At 45.1% G+C, this 21,171-nt stretch overlaps 1 protein-coding gene across 1 annotated transcript in view; it reads right to left on the bottom strand.

Annotated features, from left to right (window-relative positions):
* Nucleotides 1–1,565: 1,565 nt before the first annotated feature.
* PCED1B (PC-esterase domain containing 1B) overlaps nt 1,566–21,171 on the bottom strand; it is a 135,754-nt gene continuing 116,148 nt past the window's right edge. The window contains 2 exon segments of the mRNA XM_079773917.1: nt 1,566–3,143; nt 3,145–3,168. Of these exon segments, the coding sequence (XP_079630043.1) occupies nt 1,809–3,143; nt 3,145–3,168 (1,359 nt within the window). The 3' untranslated portion in view covers nt 1,566–1,808.

Raw genomic sequence — 21,171 nt, 5'->3', positions numbered from 1 at the left:
CTGTAAGCCCTGGGAGTCCTCAGGGTGGGATGACCACACACAGTGTTTCCTGATTTCCACAAACGGCTCTGAGAGACCCTAGGAACCTGGTATCAAGAAAAGGGCTTCTGGTCCAGAGGGGATGGCCCAGGTCCTGCTGGAGTCAACCGCGGAGGCAGCAGCGAGGTCGTTAGGACTCTGCCAGGCCCTGGCTGGAGGCTAACATCCTCGCCGCACCTGCTCCCCCCTCTACCCCGGCACTGGCGGTCAGTTGTCCCTCTGGTCATTTTGGATGTGACAGGTCCTGGCTCTTTATATATATACTAGAGGCCCAGTGCATGAAATTCGTGCACAGGTGTGTGTGTGTGTCCCTCAGCCTGGCCTGCACCCTCTCCAATCTGAAACTCCTTAGGGGATTGGGCCTAAACAGGCAGTCAGACATCCCTCTCACAATCCGGGACTGATGGCTCCTAACTGCTTGCCTTCCTGCCTGCCTGATTGCCCCTAACCACTAATGCCTGCCAACCTAATCACCCCCTAACAGCTCCCCTGCCAGCCTGATTGAAACCTAACTGGTCCCCTGCTGGCCTGATCTTGCCCCTAACTGCCCTCCCCTGCTGGCCTGATCTCGCCTCCAACTGCCCTCCCCTGCAGGCCTGTTGGCCCCTAACTGCCCTCCCCTGCCAGCCTGGTTGCACCCAACTGCCCTCCCCTGCAGGCCTGGTCGCCCCTAACTGCCCTCCCCTGCTGGCCTGGTCACATCCAACTGCCCTCCCCTGCTGGCCCAATTGCCTCCAACTACCCTCTCCTGCTGGCCTGATCTCACCTCCAACTGCACTCCCCTGCAGGCCTGATGGCCCCAAACTACCCTCCCCTGCTAGCCTGGTAACCCCTAACTGCCCTCCCCTGCCAGCCTGGTTGCACCCAACTGCCCTCCCCTGCAGGCCTGGTCAACCCCAGCTGCCCTCCCCTACAGGCCTGATGGCCCTAAACTGCCCTCCACTGCTGGCCTGATTGCTCACAACTGCCCTCCCCTGCCGGCCATCTCTGGTGACCATCTTGTGGTGGCCATCTTGTGACGATGTCGCAGTGGCCATCTTGTGATGATGTTGTGGGACACTAGGCTTTTATTATACAGGATAGATAGGGGTTTTTCTCAGTTTGATATAAATCAGTCCTGTAGTTTGAACGTTAATATAAACTGGAAACCAGTATAAACCTGGAAAGGCCAGTAGAGGAGTGATTTTCTATGTGATCTAGAACAAGTAACTCACCTTCCTGGCCTCAAGTTTCCTTGTTTGTAAATGGTAGCTACATTTTATGTCTTCAGTTTCCCAGTTCTAAAATACAATGATTCTTTAAGAATCTCTGGAAAATAGGATCACAAAACGTTAGTTTGTTTATACCCAATCCATTTCATGGAAACAATCAGGATTATTTAGGCAAATTCACTTTGAGTAGTTTATCAAGATGCCTTGACCATTCACTCAGCAGATATCCTCTTTGCTCTTATAAAGCTAATTGTTTAATGGAAGGAAGAGGCACCATTAAATATCGACACACACAAAACCCACAACTACTTTTGTGAAACAACTTTTTAATTTCAATTTTCTGTTTACAAAAAGACAAAGAGAACAGGGGGTGGGGAGGCAGGAATACTTGGTCACCCCCAGAGCGTGGAGGAAGGGGCCATAGCTAACAACTGGTAACAGCAAAGAACCAAAGAAGTCCAATGTGGATCAATAGCTTCTGTTAACAAGACCAGTCAGTTTAGGCAACAGATGACCTGTCAAGTCCACGTCCATGAGGAGGAAAAGGCACAAGTCAGTCTAATGAGGCCTTGGCTCTGGGCAGCCTCGGGCTTGTCTCCTGTAAGGTTTGGGCAACTGTCTCCAGGACATATAAGGGCCAGGAGGTAGATTCCGGGGGAAACCCCTATGAACCACGGGGGCCGGCTGCTGATAATAGGGTGTGGGGAAGGGGGCCCTTGGTGGCTGGGGATCAAACACAAAGTCATTTTCTAAGTCAAATCCTGTCTGGGTAGAATGGAAATTGCTGAAGAAGAATTGACCGGACTGGAAAGGTTGGTCTGAGGAAAAATAGGTATCTTGGGGATAGAATAAGACCTGGGGGCGCATGGCCGGGTGACAGGGAATGGGAAGAGGCGGAGAGGGCAGGAGTGGGGACAGGGGTGGGCGGGGAGCTGGGAGTGGCAACAGGGGGCTGTGCCTGGGAGGAGGCAACGAGGAGGGTGGGGGTACGGCCCTTAGGTCTCTGCTGCTCTGGGACTGCCTGTCAAGTCTCTGGCTAGGTCTGGCCCTTGCAGGGTCACACTTGATCCACTGGCACACTGGTTGGCGGTGGGGCAGCTCCACACCCCAAGCGTCGGCCACATGGGCCAGCAGCAGCTGGGAGAGGTGTCGGTGCGCGAGTTGGTTCCAATGTACCCCATCTACGTGCCGGTGCCTCTCCGCGTGGCGGAAGTGGAAATGCAAATCCAACACATCTAAATTGTGGTTCTTCGCCTCGACATAGCTGTAGAAGTTGGCCTCGATCACCTTTTTAATCCGGGCCGAGGAAATGGCCGGCTGCTCTTTCGGGAGGAAGCCCCCAGTGACCTTCCTGCCCAGGGGCATGGCCGTGTTCCACACCAGGAGGCACGACTTTGGCAGCACCTGGCCCAGGTGCCTGAACAGGTTCTCCAGGTTCGCCCGGTAGCTGCTAAACCAGTCCGGCCCATACCTGGAGATGTCCCAGAGACAGGAGTTCATGATGACCAGGTCCGGGGTGTGCTCGTGGGACTGCAGCTCTTCCAACACGGCCCGGACATACTCACTGTACACGCGTGTGAGGAAGTAGAAGCGCACCAGGTGGTGGCCGGTGCAGAACTCGCGGACCTCGCGGTAGTCGGTGCTGTTGCTCATGATATCCTTCTTGCCTCCTTCCACTAACTTGTCCTGTTCGAAGCTCAGCTCCCCCTTGACCTTGAGCTGGTCGTAAGTGAGCAGGCAATCCTTCTGCAGCAGGAGCACCAGGTCCTTGTACACGGACCTCTGGATGGAGTCTCCCAGGATGACGACGAACTTGTTGTGGAGCAGCTGCTGCACTTCAGAGGACTGCAGCTGGGCCATGATGTCCAGGTCCCGAGGCCCAGCTCCTTTCTTTGCACGCGGGTGGGTCTGCAGAGAGCTAGGACAGAAGGAGAGAGCAGCTGGGAGGAACCCACCTTGGGCAGGCCCTCTGGGTGGGCCAGGAATGAAGTCTTGGCCTGGGAAACCCGCAGGGTGGAACTCCACCACCTTAAGGCTGGGAGTGGGGAGAGAGAGCCAGAAGGGAGCCTGGAGCCAGAAGCCCTGCTTGGCCTGGCTGAGGCTTGGGACTTGACCTCTGAACTGCCTGTGGCTGTTTAGAGGCCCAGGTTCCACCTAGCCAGGAGGGGCCAACTCGCCCCGCCCTCCCCCCTGCCGGAGGTGCAAACTGCCACTGGGAAGGCAGCCCAGATATCTGACAACTGGAGAACGGATAGGCAAACTTTGCAGCTGCTAAATAATGAGTGTGAGTAAGCAAGCACATGGAGAATGCTTGTGATATGTTGAGGAATTTACAGACCACGTGTGCCCCACCTCGCTGAAACTGTAGGAAACAGATACACATAGATAACATTGAAAGAAAGTATGCAAAACATTTTAAATAACAGGATTACAGAGGAATTGCCTTCCCCTTTCTGAAAACACACTTTATATAATTGGATATTACTTTTAGTAACTTAAAAAGAATTCAGTGGAATGCAACAGAAAATAAGAGTACATGTGCCAATAGGTCTTGTACGAGAGATAACATTGGAAAGAATATTTCCGCTGCAATATTCTTTGCTTTCCATTTGAAGATCGAATATGCCACCCCCGACCGTGACACTGTGTCAGAGGGATGATTTTGAGCTGGAGGCAACAAGAATCCACAGACACAAGAAGAGTTCTCTGCACTCACCTTATCTGCCTAAAAGCAGTGTATTCCCCTTTGAGGAAGGTGGCCCTCCCCCAACCAGAGAGAAGAGTGAAGAAAGAAGGCAGGGTGTTGTCAGCACCAAGATGGGTTTGCACGTAGAGCCCAGATTTTCCGTCAGTTTCCCCATATATTTCCTAGTGTAAGAAATATGCCTCTGATTTATCTTCATAGAAAAGAAACAGCATGTGGCCAGGTGGCTGCGGCTGAATTTCCCCAGAGCAAACAGGAAGTGGGGGTGGGGAGAGAGGATGAGAGCGGTACACTTAGCACACTAGCACACGTAGCACTCGTCCTAGAGGCAACTAGAGAAGGCCCCAGCCCATTTTTTTTTTTTTAAATAACCCAATGGGAGACAGCAAGACCTAGGCGACCTATTAGGAAATAGGTGATCAAATAGTACTCAGCCAACGAGGAGCTGGAGGAGGGTCCAAATAAATAGGCTGTAGTCCTTGCCCTACATGCAATCCTGTAAAATGGGCGCCTGCTCTTGAGAGTGTTATTAAAAGTCTCATTTTCGCCATGCTTCTGTTTCCGAGTCCGTCATTTGAAATTTGGACAGGTGAGGCATTTCTCACTCTAGTCACTTCCCCACAATTATCATCCCCCGAAGCCCAAGCCCTTTTTCCTTTGTTAAAATGGCATATAAACCCCTGAATTTAACCGCTTCTTTGAGTTTCATTTCTTTTCTATGAACTCTAGTGCACATTAACATTAATAAAAGTTGTGTGCCTTTCCTCCTGCTAACCTGTCTTTTGTTAGCTTAATCACAGGGCCCCGAAACTCAACCTAAGAGGTAGAGGAAAAGTTTCCCTCCCCAGCACGTTGAATAAAATTGTTAAAAATTGTGAAGTTCATCTTCAGAACTTTATTTCGGGTTGCCATTTACAACCACAGCTACTAATGAATAAAAGGTAGAAACACAGATCAATACTGCGAACAACTCTCAGGTGGGGAGGAAGATGGCACCCACTGTGTCACCCACTCACACAGAGTTAAAGCTGTTAAAACCCACCGTAGGTGATATGTGTAGGCTTTCATGCATTAGTAAACATTTTAATAGGTGTGGGTGGATAGCTATTATTCAATGGCACATTCGGTTTTTAAAAGCTATACTATTTGTGGTTTTAAATGCGTACAAGCACAACAATAAAACCACGAAAATGGGTAGAACATAAGAGTTGCCCTAAGACGACAGTTGAAAATATTGGCTTAATTTCCCCCAAAGAATCTCCATGCAAATGTTATTTTTATTTTTGGCTATAAAAAAACAAACAAACAAACAAAAACACTTAAAAATAGGATTTAGCTTATTGTGGTGCAACAAAGTAAAACGTAAAGCAAACTCCAAATCCCTTTGGGGCTTAGGCATGTCCATTTGTTTACAATCATTTATTCATCCAACTCACACTTATTATTAAGCTCCTACTAAGTGCACCACAGGGGGGGGATATAAAAAACGAGCAAAACTTGGTCTTGTCGTCCTTCGAGAGCTGATTAGACATGCTCATTGATAACTGTAACACACAGAGGAGAGGGCAAGTGCCATGAAAACAGAATGAACGGGTGCCGTGACCTTTCCGGGGTCTTTGCGAACAGCAGTTGTTTACCTCAGACCCAAGTCTCCAAAGTGCAAAGTGCAGGGAAAGACCTCTTCCCAGCATATTGTTCCCAGGGCTCCCAGGCCACCCAGCTTTGTGTGCCCTCTTTGGGCTGGCACTCTGGTCATATAGCCTGTGCCTGGCCCCCGGGGTATGGACCACCAACCCCAGCGTTAGAGTTCTCTCTTCCCAAGCTCGGCGGATCTGAGGACCTAGTGCTGTCTCCTTCAGTGCTATTTGGCTTGTGTGGTCTAATGGATTCTTTCTCAGGATGTGAAGAGCCTTAGACTTGGACTCACAGATGTGAGTCAAATCCACTACTTTAAAAAGCAGTGGGAAATCGCATCCTGGTGAAGAGCACTGTTTTTGAAGCCAAGCTCTCTAGGTTTCAATCCCAACTCTTGTATCGGCTGGCTCTAGCCTTAGGCAAGTTATTTAGCCCTTGTCTGCCTTAATTTTCCCAGTTTCTAGTACCCACTTCATAGATTTGATGTGAGGATTAAACGTAGTGTTTAGGACAATGCCTGATAAGTAGTAATCATCGACAAGAGTTACTATTATTACTGAGAAAGTTTCAGAACACCAGGTTAACCATCTGTAAAAAGGGGATTATAGTTTTCCTACTGCATGTCTAGCAGGGTTTTATTAAAGGTCAAATGAGATGATGCAAGTGAGAGATTTTGAATAAAACAGAATTAATGGATGTCAGGTGCTTTACAAATGTTATCCTATTTATAAGCTAATTCTTAGTATTCACCTTTTATAGGGAAGGATATTGATGTGATGTGATGGAGCTAAGACTCCCAAATCTGTCTCTGTAGGAGATCTTTAGACCAGAACTCCCTGTAAGTCAGTCTGAATGCTAAAGCTTGGCTCATATCAGGGGGATGAGATAGAAGAAGGTCTTTTGATGTGGCTCCATGCATAGGCAGGCAACCATTTACTCTGCCAGCTCAGGAGAGGTGGTCCATGTGTACTTAGCTGTGTGTGTGTTGGGGGAGGGCGGGGGGAGTGAGGGTAGAAGTAGGGTAGGAAGTGTAAATAAGGCCAGAGTGGCTCAGTGGTTGAGCATCGACCTATGAACCAGGAGGTCACAGTTCGATCCTGGTCAGAGCACACGCCCAAGTTGTGGGCTTGATCTCCAGTGTGGGGTGTGCAGGAGGCAGCCGATCAATGATTCTCTCTCATCATTGATGTTTCTATCTCTCCCCTTCCTCTCTGAAGTCAATAAAAATATATGTATTTTAAAAATGTATCTTTTTCTCATCCCATACCATAATCTCAAACAAGAGACATGCAAAAATTAAAAGATCTGGATTTTTGAATAACCAAAGCAAAATTCTACAGACTCCTGGGCTGCCCTGTATCCTGAGCAGGGAACTTAACCCACCCAGATGCTGCTCCAAGGGCTCAGAGCCAAAAGTCAGGCAGAAATGTCCATCTAAGAATGTATTGTTCTTCTGCAATGGAACATGCAGATAGGACTGTAGAAAAGAAGGGGAGGGGAAATGACTGGGAAGACGCATTCCAGTTAGAAGCCAAAACTAAAAGGAAATTCATGAAATTCTTGATCAAGAGTGTCACAACTGGAACAGAATTAACAAATCAGACACCCGCAGGACTACTGTTATGGGGAAGAATCCTTTCAGCTAAGATGCCAAACATTAAAAACAAAACCAATCAAAAAAAGGAGGGGGGGACTCTTTGAGGGGAAGGGGTGAAGTAGAGAATTATTTGGAGACCTAAATCTTCTCTCTCATCTTAAAAACAGTTGGTTACTTCCATTTTCAAAGCTCTACTTATAAAACTGAAACAAAAAAGGGATTTGAAAACAGATCAATGGTCTTTTTAGCCCAGGCTTCTCGCTTCAAATTTGCTAAACTCACTAATTAGTTGGGGTACCTATGTTATGGGTAGATTGCCTCATACATGCATTCATTCATTCATTCACTCAATAAGGATCTCTGAGAACCAGATATTGTTCGAGGTGGAAGGAGTAGGTATAAAAATGCAGTCTCTTCACTCAAGAGGAGTGGTGTGAAAATGGGCATGTAAAAATGTCAAAGAAACTAGTAGCTAAAACTGATGCATGCAAACGAAGCACCAAAGCCTGTAGGAAAGGTCAAGGGGGAGAGGGAAGGTATACCGACGATCATTGCAATCTGAGATTCCAATATTGAATGAAAACCAGTTTTTAAAGAGTTTCATGGTGATTCCTCAAGTCATCATTATAAGTAGTGCCATCATTTTCTGTTTTCAAAGTAAAATTTGGCTTTTGGCTAAGGCTCTAACAGAAAAATGCACTAATAGTGGCTGCTACTGTAATAAATTACTTTCAAGTATCTTGCTTAGATTTCTGGGGATAATTAATTTTTTAATAGCTTCATAAGCCATGGCTTGTAAATTATTGACTATTGCTTTATAACTATTACAAACCAAACACATAGCATTTGTTTTCCATTAATCAATGTGTTGTAGAAATTAGGCTAATTTTTTTCTTTTCTTATTGATCTTTATTACAGGAAGAGTGACATTTAATAGGGCAGTAGCTTCAGAGACCCTGCAGCAAAGTCTTAAATCACAGAGGTAATCACTAACAATTAGGATGTTGTTTCAATTGGTTTAGTTGTAGGAAATACTTGTAACTAGTTTAAGTTTCTTGCATAGGACTAACCATCTTAATGCAGTATTATACTGGGGATATAGTTAATTTCCTTCCAACTGCATTTTTGGTGATCAAATCAATACTTTGAATTCTCCAAGATCCCCTTAAATTGTAAAGAAGATACAAATAAGAAAATAATTATTTTTCATTAACTTAACTCTACAACTTAGCTATGGCTTGGCATTTGCTCAACTTTCTAAGTGGAATTTAAATTTGTCAAACATTAAATTGCATGTCATATTGTAATAGTAATAATTTTCTAGTTTATAAGTTTGTAATTTTAGGGTAGACTCTTAAGAGTGACATATTAAGGGTGACCGTTTAGGTAGCCACCTCCCTGTGAGTGTGTGACATAGATAAGACTTACCCTGCAGAACACCCCTGAGGATGACGTGTGTAACTGATCCCCACTTTGTACTTTCATTAACAGCCGTGCAGTGACCCACATATAAAGTTTTCAGAAGAAAAAAATAGCGAACAATTCAAACTTCTCTTTGGGAAAGCTTAATGAATGGCCTGTGGGTTGGGGGTTGGAGGTTGATTTGGGGCAAATCAGCTAATATTCACTCCTCTATATAACCTGAAAATGGGGGAAATAATTCAGGCCTACTATTTTAAAAAGTGGTTTTAGGAGCAATTTTTTAAAAATACATAAAAGTACCGAGAGATACCATGATAAATAATGCAACAGAAACACGTTTTGAAAGCCATTGGAAAGACAGATTCCAATCCTCTACCCTCAATAAGCTCATCTCTAAAACAGGCTTCAGTTCCTCAGCCCATTAAGTAATTCAGCAAAAATTTGGAGAACACCTGTGTCTATCTGTGGTTGCCATAGTTGTCATTCTGCAAATCTGACCCACACCTCCAACAACTGTCCTGGTTCCTCTACCCCACCCCTACGTTACCCAGTCCTACCCCAGCGTAGGGCCCATATTTCTATCTTGGCTGTTCACTCGGTCCTCAAGCACATCTAAAATTTCAGATATAGCCCTGCCGGTGTGGCTCAGTGGTTGAGGTTCAACCTATGAACCAGGAGGTCATGGTCGATTCCCAGTGGGGGGCATGCAGGAGGCAGCCAATCAATGGTTCTCTCTCATCATTGATGTTTCTATCCCTCCCTTTCCCTTCCTCCCTGAAATCAGTAAAAATATATTTACAGTATCAGGTACATATGACATAAATGGACTATTGAAACTGCAGCGGTGATCTTCCAACTGGGCTCCATGTAACCACAAGGGTTTCTTGTAGAGGCAGGAATCATGGACATATTCAATTTGTATCCCCCTATCAGGCTACAGTATTAAATTTTTAACCCTTTTGCAATAAAAAAAAAAATCAACTGAAGAATTTTACACACTTTAAGAGTCTAAAAACCCTTAAGGCAATATATTGCTCCCACCGTAATAATCTAATACAGAAATTTCACCTAGGCTAGGTAGCTCAGTGTGTCGTCCTGATACACCGAGGTTGCAGGTTTGGTCTCGTCAGGGCACATACAAGAATCAACCAATGAATGTATAAATAAGTGAAACAACAACTCATTGTCGCTCTCTCTCTCTCACTCAAATCAATCTATAATTTTTAAAAAATTTCCTATGGACTATAGAAATAAATGCAGGAGGCATCCTTTATGAATGAAGTGGGGTCATAAGACCTTGTATGCCAGTAACTTCTCCTATCAAAGCAAAAGGTAAAACTACGGAGACTTTAATCAAATAGCCCCATTAAAAAAACTTCTAACAAAAGGATTTCTTCCTTAAAATGAAAAAAAATCAAATCAATTCACATAAACAAGATATCGGTCATGTACTGCTTAGGACAAATGTCCACATTACAGTCTAAACCTGTGGTCGGCAAACTGCGGCTCGCGAGCCACATGCGGCTCTTTGGCCCCTTGAGTGTGGCTCTTCCACAAAATACCATGGCCTGGGCGAGTCTATTCTGAAGAAGTAGCGTTAGAAGAAGTTTAAAAAATTTGGCTCTCAAAAGAAATTTCAATCGTTGTGCTGTTGATATTTGGCTCTGTTGACTAATGAGTTTGCCGACCACTGGTTAGACTCCAAACCATTAATGAAACTACATTTGCTAACTTCCTTCCTATGACTCGGTAACATAAGTATTAGAGAGTAGGCAATGCCCTGGCTTTGCTTCCAGGAAACACCGAAGTCAGGCTTGAACTCGGGCCCTGAACAGCTGTGTGCTCTTTGGTTGGCTGCCCAACACTCGGAGCCAGTTTTCGTTGGCATCAAACAGGAGTATTATCACCAACCTCACTGGCAAACAGTGAAGATGAAAAGAGGTCACGGCAATGTCTGTCAGGGGCCGAAGGACAGGCCTTGCCGTGCATTCAACACCTTGAAACCTGGGCCACAGGAACCGCTCCCGGCTGGGACTCGAGAGAGGAAAGCCGAGTCTACGGACGGCAAGCACCTCGCTTTGTTCCCTCCCCAAACCGTCGGACCCGCAGGCCCCCTTTCCTCCCTCCCGCAGCGGCAGAGAGGTACCTCCTCAGACGCAGAGGGAATCCTCAGCTCAGGTGGCCGTCCTCAGACCTCCTCGGGAACTGCTCCAGGATGTCCCTTGGAGAGGGGATAATTATGCATTCCACTTCTTCAGTCTCCTCAGCCTGGCTCCTGCCGTCAGCATTAGATACATTCCAGTGTCTTTCTTCCAGAAAGAAAGGAAACTTCTTGGACTCCACCTCCAGGACAGTCCTATCTTTGGCCTCCCCTTCAAGGCCACGTCTTACTTAAAAGCGTTGTTTGCACTGGCTGCCTCCTGGGTCCTCACCTCCCACTCACTCTTTTTTTTTTTTTTTTTTTTTTACTTTAATTTGGCTTCCAACTCCATCAAACCAAAGAGATGATTGTCAGTAAGTCAACATTGATTTCCTTGTTGCTCCTTTCAATGGCCATTTCTTGGTTCTTGTCGAATCCCTAGCATTCGCAGCTCCGGGGCTGGACCACCGGCGATCACTGCCCTCGGAAAAACTGCTGGAGAGTCTGACACACTCCTCTCCTCGCTCACCTTCCCGTATCCTTTGGGAGTTCTCTTTCTCCAGCAATTCCCCAAACGTTGGTCTTTCTCAAGGCCCAGTGGTCGACTTCTTTCTTCTTTTCATCAACATTCTTTGCCTCAGTAAATTCATCCACTTTCATCGCACCCATCCATAAGGTGGCCACACGTCCCTGTATGCCCCAAACTGTTCTGGTTTAGCCTAGTTTTACCAGCATAAAAGATACCCTCCCCCACACCCCTCCACCCCATGTCCTAGTTTAGATGCAAACAAAATATGTGGTCCCCTTATCTGTTACCATTCGTATGCAGATGACTCCGAATTGAGGCCGTAAAGCAGTGCGGCTGAGGGGGTGGGCCCTGCAGCCAGCCCCTGGGGTTTCTATCCGGCTCCACTGGTCACCAGCCTCTGAGCCCCTGGGCGGGTCAAGCACTTCAGATTCCTCCTCCACAAAATGGGAACTACTCTAGGGATTTCTCAAGAAGTGAGGGTTAAATGAACAGATCTAAAACCATCAGCATGAGGTCTGCCGCATTTTAAAAAATATATATTTTTATTGATTCCAGAGAGGAAGGGAGAGGGATAGAGATATAGAAACATCAATGATGAGAGAGAATCATTGATCGGCTGCCTCCTGCATGCCCCCCACTGGGGATCAAGCCCGCAACCCAGGCATGTGCCCTTGGCCGGAATTGAACCTGGGACCCTTCAGTCCGCAGGCCGACGCTCTATCCACTGAGCCAAACCGGCTAGGGCCTGCCACATTTTTAAGTGCTCAATAAATTTAGCTAGCCAGGACTTGTCTCCTGAGTTCCAGACATACCCAGGTAAGTGCAATAAAGTTCCAAGGAGGTGAGGGGCGGGAGGGGGGAGGAGGGGAGAGAGCCAGGAGTAGGCCAGTCTGTGTGGGCCTCTTATCACTTCTAAATTCTCTAGACGCCCATTTATCCTCCCAACAAACTGTGGCTGAATTCCTAAGATATTTCTCTGGTGACCTTTGAATGCTCTTCCTAAGGATAAGTATCGGTCCTCTGTAGGAATGGTGGCAGCATTTTCTTGCTCTGCATTTTCAGAGAGCTGCTGTATAATTTATGCTTGAAACATTGGCTATAAGTAAGTGGAAATAGGTTCTGCTTCTGAACTGCTTGAATTGAGTCGTTTTTATTTTTCACGGCTGTGGCTGTTTCCACTATTCCAAAGACATCAAAATGATATTGAATGACAGCCTGGATACAGAGCAGTGCAACCATTTCTTGACAATAAAAAATAAGGCATAATTCTTGAAAATACACTTGAGGAAGGAGGATGGTGTGATGTATTTGGGGGAAGCTGAGCACAGCGAACAATTTCACCTCTTAGATTTTATGATTAACTTTTTTAATTTCTGTAAGGTACTCTTAATCCTTACTTAAGAAAGGGTCTTAGTTTGATTGAAATACTTTCTAAAATGGTATTTCTATTTTATATGTGTTTTCAAATTTCCTATCTTCACTTTCATTTGATAGGCTAGCATAACTTCAGTGGGTTGCATGTACAAACTTTGTTTTTTAACCTACGCTATGATCCTTCCAAAGCCCGTGGGTGAATTAGAGAGCTTGTGTACACTCAGAGGGCTTTTTCTCACCTCTTCGTGTTTGCTCTGCAACTCAGCATTGAATGTTCCCTGTCTCCCTCCTCGCCTGAACTTCTGCTCATTCTTTAAGACCCAGTTTCAAATGCAATTCTCTCTGCGAGCCCTCCCTGTTTTCCCAGACAGAAACATCTCTCGGTCCTCTGACAGATGCCTCTGTTTAGCACGTGGTTCCGTTTTGTGCTATTTTTAAGTGCTCATTTGCCTTTCTACCCGAGTCTAGAGTCCTGGGTCACCAAAGTGGGTTTCACCCATCCTTGTACCACTCACAGCTCAGTGTTTTATGCACAGCAGTTAGCATTCATTGAGCATTTACTCTGTACCAGGCCTATTTTATTCTCACAAACTAATGAGGTGGGAGCTACTACTCTCTTCATTTCATGGATGAGTAAACTGAGGCCAGGAGAGGTTATGTCAGTAGCCCAAGGTTGTTCAGCTAGTGGAAGGCAGAGCTGGTCTTTCACTGACTGGGAATCTTCTGATGGAGTAGGTAGGCGTAAGGTTTTGTTTTGTTTCTTTAGGAGGAAATATGGATCCAGAGCATGAGCTTTTAACCTTAGCTATAAATGTTTGTTGATATTTTGAGGGGAGAAAAAATAGTCTTATCTAGAAAAATAATATTTGCATGCTGTTTTCCTTTTTATTCTCTGTTGAAAAACAAAACAAAACAAAGCAATGTTTTGTGCCCAGCTTTAACCGTTTTTCCTTGAGAAAGCAGAGCAGATATGAAGTCAACTGAGGGCCATTTTTATCACTCTGACAGCTCATCTATTCATGTGTCAATGGAAAGCGAAGTCACTGCCCTAACGTGATATTTTTATACTTATGCTGACTACTATAGATTCTAATCAGCGGTTAGATAAAGAGTCCCCATGGTTGAAAAGGGAGGGTGATGGGGAGCTAATAATGACTCAGTTGCTTTCAGCTGATGCACAGGTTGGATTCTGAAAATTCTGTCTCCAGGCATGGCCTTAAAGGCCATTTAACCAGTGAGCATGGGGCTGAGTCAGCAGGCTGGGGTTCCTGCCGCCTCTGCAGCTCAGGTCACCTCTGTTCACATCCCTTAAACGGGAGAGATGATCCTTATGCTCCTCTAAGGAGATTACACAAAAGAGCTTTTAAAATGGATATTTTATTGTTGCTACTATTAGCAATGTAGTATCTGAATACTAAGTGTAATAGTGTTTCTACGGGGAAATAATTTGAGTTTAAATTTTTTCTTTTCTTTTATTTCATTATTATTTTTTAAGCCTCATCTGACGACATGTTTAGAGAGAGAGAGAGAGAGAGAGAGAGAGAGAGAGACCAGTCGGTTGCCTCCTGTACACATCTCGACCAGGAATTGAACTCACAACCTAGGAATGTGCCCCGACTTGGAATTGTACCCGCAATATTGGGTGCACGGGACGACACTCCAACCAACTTAGCAACCCGACCAGGGCTTTTTTTTTTTTTAAGTTTTTGAGTTTAAAATTGGGATTTTAAAAGCCAGTCTCTTTCTGCCTAGCTCCTTACACATACTATTTCTAAGAAGGATCTGGAAGATGCGGGTCCCCACTGCTGTGTGTGTTAGCAGCGTGCCTGAGGATGTCCCCCAGTTTCAAGCCCTAGGACTGGGAACAGGAGGAGGGACGAGGTCCAGGAGGTTCGGAAGCTGACAGAACAAGAGTCTGTGCTGGGGAAATAATGCAAGGAACCAACTTCAGACACTAGGCTTTTCCCAAGTCCTGTTTCCTCCCTTCAGCTCTGCTTGGACCTTTGAGCTTCTCTTTCTCTTGCTACATCCTGCACAGCTCTCAGCCTCTCCCTCATCCCTCAGGAGCAAAAATAAGCCAACAACCCAGCACTGCCCTACTGAAGGGTGAATTGTGGAAACCAAAGGAAATGCTCCATAAACTCTACAAATGTTAATTATGGTTATTCTGAGCCACCTTAGTACTTTGGGGAGGGATGGGATTAAGTAGTTAAGGGAGATTTCCAGTAAATGAAGTATTTAACTTATTACTTAGTAACACTAGTTTAACTTGTTATTCAGTAATGATTTAGTACCCACTCCAGCAGTAGTTACATATTTTACCTGCTTACCTATTCATTCCTCTTAAGAACCCTGTGAAATTGGTACTTACCCCGCCTCCATTTTACACATTCGAAAATGAAGATTGGCAGATTGAGTCATCTGCCCAAGGTCATCCATTTTCTCAAAAGCAGAGCTGGGAGTCAAAACCGATGCCAAGCCTTTGTGGTCAACCACAACATACACGCTAGCATGTGCACCAGACGCGTCACATCCTTTCCTGTTCACAGCCTGCTGCTTCCTCTCACTGTACATTTTTAGAGATTTAGTAGTTTGTTATCAATCCTTCTTCTTATGAAATAACAGTTGTCTCTGTAGGGCTGTTCAGTTAAGTGGGGGTGGGATGGAGTGGCTCGGATGGTGATTCCTTCCTACAGAAAGTACCCGAGAAATGAGAATGCCAACAAAGGTAACAAGTACCTCTCAGTTGATTCTAGATCTCTTTCCTAGAGACTCCTTTCTCGGCTGTCGATCAGATCCCGGGCTGGAGGGAGAGCTCAGAGCCTGGGCTGCAAGGCAGGTAAGTTCACCTCTGGGTGCTGCTTCGTTGGTGAGCAAGCCTCAGGGGAGAGGATGCCATTTCCGGTGGCATCTGGGGCAAATGACCGGAGTCAGCATTTATTTTCTCGCATTAGGAAGCGGAAGCCTAATGACTGAAGCTTTAAGACGTTGGCAAATATGAGGCACAAATTGGTTAGTAAGCCCAAAGTATAGCATCTTCCTGGAATTTGACTCTGAACTTGTTTTCATTTCATATTTCTCAGTAGTTTGGGTGTAGCTTCTATGGACTCCCCTCCCCCCCCCCCCCCCCCCCCACACACACACACACAATTCAGACCCTTTGTCTTATTACTCTAGCTTGTGTGGTGTGTTCACAGATGAAAAAAACGATGGCTAGCGTGGGCAAGGAGGGAAAGATGGTGAGGGGAAAGCGAGGGGAAGTGAGAAGAGAAATGGGGAAGTATAGGAAGATGACTCCCTTTTCTAATTAAATTTTAATAGTAATAATCCTGTACTTCCGTGTGGTGCTCCTCCCAAAGCCCTGTGGGTAGAATAGCTCACTCCAAAGCTTCAGGACACTTTTCTGATCCCTCTTCCAGTTCCATTTGAAACCAAGTGGTAACTGGAAAGGGTGGGGGTGGGGCAGGAAGTGGTGTTCTGATTGATTAGATGTAGATCAGCTTGGAACTTTGTTTTCTTTTTCTTTGAAAGGATATGCTTTGGATGAGGGTGAATATCACCTCCTCTGCAAATACCAAGATGAAAGAGGAAGAAATGAATTTTTTAAAAATGAGGAAATAAACCCCTAAAAAAGTTTTTTGAAAATAGTGAACCTTCTGTAGGTGTTTTAAACACTTCGGGAAGCAGCATTTCTCCATTACATGAAATGGCATAAAATAACTAACAAACAAGAGTAACCGATTCCCAAACAGTCCTGAAATGCACGCCCTGCATGCTTCGTTTGTCTTTTAACACTATGCTCTTTAGGGAACCCGGCCTATAAAGCAAACATGGTTGTCTTTTCTTGGGAAACGTCATTTTATTTTACTTCACTGATACTCAATGCGTGGCTTAAAAGTGAATTCCACACATTACACATTGTTTTTATCCTCTCGCCAAAAGCCATAAATCAAGTTATTTTGCATCTTTTCATGAATTTTAATACAATCATTATTGTGTCTCAAGGCAGGGCTTCACCTAGAACCCATCTGATAACTTTAGTATTTTAAAATTTAGAGCAGTCTATTACATAACTTTGAAATTTTGCCATTATTTGATTCTAGCATTTCTGTGAGTTGCAAATCTTTCCAGTCCTTTAGTTTCCAGGTAGTCTGTATATTGTGAGAATAAGAGAACAATCTAGGGGGGGTGAGGTGGGGGGGACAGGACTAAAATTTGCATAATCATTCACAAGACCAGAGAACGCAGGAGCTTGAATAAAGCAAATGATAATCTTGATTATACTTGCTAAATTTAAAATAAAGTTGTTTAAGACCAAGCAACAGATTTTCTACTGATTTTCATACTTCCAAGAACTTATGATACATGGAGACAGTTCTACTATTGGTATTCTGGCCCCATATGTCCCATAGCTCAGTGTCTGGCTTTCTTTCTTATCCATCAAACGTGGCTTTTTCCTAAGGGATGGTGAAAACTTACTTATATATATATAAAAGGCTAAGCGACTGGCTGACCCGCCGATTGGCTGGTAGGTATGATGCACACTGACCACCAGGGGGCAGACGCTCCATGCAGGAGCTGCCAAGAGACAGCAACTTTGCAGAGTGCCCTCTTGCACTCCGGGACCCCTCGAGGGATATCAGAGAGCTGGTTTTGGCCCGATCCCCGCAGGCCTGGCCGAGGGACCCCACCTGCCAGAGGGACCCATCTCACTCCACAGATGCCCTTCCAGCCCCGGCGCCACCCCAGGTGCGGCCAGCTGGGGAGGGACCGAGAGAGGTTGGCTCCAGGGCGTGTCCAGCCTATCTCACCCAGGCCCGCCCCACCGGCCACCTTCTGATTACTTTCCTTTCAATGTGCACGAATCCGTGCACCAGGCCTATAGTGTATGTAATGTTCTACACTTATTTATAATGTGCTATCTCACAGCAGATCCCCCTTCATCAAATGAGGCGAGCTCTAATTGTTATCTTTCCTTTGCAGATGGTGAAACTGAGGCTCTCAGAAAGCTTCATGGAGCAGTGCAGGGACTTGGAGCCCTTCTGACCAGTGTCATCTTCCCTGCCCTCTCAGTGGGAGGCCAGACAGGGCCTACTGCCATTGTCATCATTCTTAAGTTATTTTGCTTATTTTTAGAAGGCTTTTAATGCACATGGCACACAACTTCAAAAGGGACAAGGCGTATGAGTGAGAAGTACGTCCCCTGCCCTTTCTTGTTCCATAATCCCTCATTTTTCCCTCTAGAAGCAATACTGTCATCGGCTTCTTGTCTACTCTATCAGAGATATTCTGTACGGATATTCTAAATTTCTCTGAAATAGTTTATTCTCTCTTCCTTCCTTCATAAGAGTGTCGTTAGCCGGGGAACGAAAAGTGGTCTGGTTCTGGATATATGTGGACAGTCGAGGTGATAGGCTTTGCCTGGGAGAAGAGGTGGGTGAGAGAAAAGGAGAGGAGACAAGGCTAGCTAGCTCTGGGGTTTTGGGCCTGAACAACAGGAAGGATGACGTTGCCATTTACTTAGATGGGGAAAATTTGGGAGAAACAGGTTCGGGGAGTGGAGGTCAAGTGTTAGGTTTGGGGCTTGTTGCATGGGAGATGCCTTGGGCGCATTCGGATTGAGATGTTGAATGGAGATTTGGATAGACAAGTCTGGAGCTCAGGGGAGAAGCTGGAGATATCAATTTGGTTTGGATGCTTTCACCAAAGGAGAAGGTGAAGCTAGGGCAGAAAGGAGTCCGTGAATTGAGCCCTGGTGCACTCCGGGCAGAGGAGGTCAGGAAGATGAGCAGGGGGCTGTAGAAAAGACAGAAGGGAGAAGGAGGAGTCCTTGAAACTGGAAGAAAACTAGGAGAGGGTGAAGTTCCAGAAGCCAGAGGGAAAAGGGTTTCAAGGGAGGATGCACAGGAGGGATTGTCTGTGTCAGAGACAGTTGATAGGTCAAGAAGGATGTTTGACCATTGCATCCTGTGAGACATCGGTGCCCTTGTGGAGTGATGAGGACAAAGGCTGATCAGAATGGTTCAGAGAGGATGGGAGAATTGGAGATAATTACGCCCTCCAAGAGTTTTACTAAAGTTTTTCTCTTTACTATGAAGAGAAGCAGAGAATGAGAAGTCAGCTGGAGGGCGGAGTAGGGTTAAGAAAGTTTTATTTTCTTTTAGGATGGGAACAATAATAGCATGTTTGTATGCTTATGGGAATGATTCAGTAAGCAAGGGGAACAGACGTGCAGGAGGAATGGGGGGAAATTGCTGGAGCAATGTCCTTGAGTTGGTGACAGGGGTGGGATCTAGTGCCCAAGTGGAGGGGTTCACCTTGGATGGGAGCCAGGACAGCTCAAGCAGAGAAAATGGGGGAGACAGCACAGGAGCATAATGCTGGTGTATGGGTAGGTGTGGAGGCTCGAGCTTGTGGGGGGTTTCCTGTTTTGTCTTTGTCAGTGAAATAGGCATAAAGGTCAAGGTCACCAGCGGAGAGAGAACCTGGGGAAGGTGGAGTTAGAGGTTTGAGGAACCAGAAGATTTGAAATAGTCGACTAGGAGGTGGGAGAGGCTGTAGTTGTTGAGCAGCATGGAGACCCACTTAAAGCTGGGAGCCCTGCCCTGACCAGTTTGGCTCAGTGGATAGAGTGTTGGCCTGCGGACTGAAAGGTCCCAGGTTCTATTCCGGTCAAGGGCATGTACCTTGGTTTCGGGCACATCCCCAGTAGAGGGTGTGCAGGAGGCAGCTGATCGATGTTTCTCTCTCATTGATGTTTCTAACTCTCTATCCCTCTCCCTTCTTCTCTGTAAAAAATTAATAAAATATATTAAAAAATAAAAAAGCTGGGAGCCCTTATTTAATGGATGTTGGATTTTTTTACTCTAGTCTGTTTCAGCCACATGGGTGCAAATCCAGAGTAGAGAAAGATTACATTTACCCAGGATTGGGGTTTTACCTTTTGGTTTCTATTAATGCATGTTACTATGCCATTACAAATTTATAATTTATTTTAAGCCATAATTTATTTAAAACCAAACTCAGAAAAGCCAAATATTTTAATTAGACAGCAAAAAAATATTCTAAACACAAGGGCAAAAATAGTGTTCCTTTTATATTAATAACCCTTCAATAGTTCAGTCACAGATCAGTTTAAACTTATCTTTAAAAGGGCCATTGTCATTTTATCCACATTTTCTATTTCAAGGAACACTTAATTTTCTTATGTTCTTGGAACAGAGTGCTCAAGCGGGCCAGAAATCAGACCACTAAATATTTACTTTGTAAATAAACTTTGTTCAGCCACCTGGTGTGTGTTTGTGTTCTATGCCTGGCCACCTTAAGATGAAGGACCAAATTTGGCAAATCGCAAAACAATATGTGTTTTATTTGCTTGTCTGACTTGAAACAGTTTACATATTTTTGATACTTTCTCTTCTAAGCATTTGCCTTTAGCATTCTTAAGCACATATGAATAATTTGTTTCTATTGGAGCACAGAGACTTCTCTGATAGTATGGTAAGAATCTTGACACTCGGGATTAAAACTTCTCGTGAGTTCAGTTTAGTAACTGAACTACATTCTGCACTAAGTCAGTGCATGTACACTTTGTGGTATTGAGCAGCAAGGCTAGAGGTGTTGGGACTTGGGAGGTTATGGGTTAAGAAGAGCCAAATTGCCCTAACCTGTGTGGCTCAGTGGATAGAGCATTGGCCTGCTGACTGAAGGTTTAATTCCGGTCAAGGGCACATGCCCGGGTTGTGGGCTCAATCCCCAGTAGGGGGCATGCAGGAGGCAGCCAATCAATGATTCTCTTTCATCATTGATGTTTCTATCTCTCTCTCCCTCTCTTCCTCTCTGAAGTCAATAAACATATTTATTAAAATAAAATAAAAAGAGCCAAATTGGTGATTTTACCAGGATGGATGGAATTCAAGAAGTGAATTTATAAAAGACCCCATTCTGTTAGACCTCTTAAACTTTTCTACAAACTTTTCTTAGAATTCTTATGCTTCACGCAAATTCTATATTCTGCTCCAGTTTAGCTTAGGGTTCAGAGCATGGCCTTTGCAGGCAGAAAATTGAGTTCAGAGCCCCAATTTGCAACCCATGAGCTGTGTGACTGGAAAAGTTACTTAATATTCTCAGGTCCAATTCCAGCTGTGGACATTGAATATGCAAAGTGCTAAGCAGAGTGGGATACATTTAATAAATGTTCAATTTATTCTAGGAATGAGTATCCATACACCCATGCTTTAGTAATATAAAATAAGTACTAAATTATATTACTAATTTAGCAATATAAAAATATACTTTAAATGGTTACCATTGCATAAAATGTAAACATTGAGAAGTACCTTGTTGGATGGGTACCACTTGGGACTGGTATGCTCCTATCCCTGCAGAAACTGGTTTTAAAAGTGGGAGGGGTGACAGATCATCCTTAGGCCAAGATGAGGCTCAGGGATGTCAAGTGGCCACTCAAATCACACAGCCAAGCTAACAACCAAGCTTGGATTAAGAACCAGCCTCCTGAGT

This window comes from Cnephaeus nilssonii, assembly GCF_951640355.1.
Source record: "Cnephaeus nilssonii genome assembly, chromosome: 6".
Lineage (NCBI taxonomy): Eukaryota > Metazoa > Chordata > Mammalia > Chiroptera > Vespertilionidae > Cnephaeus > Cnephaeus nilssonii.
This window is presented reverse-complemented; position numbering and strand designations above follow the sequence as displayed.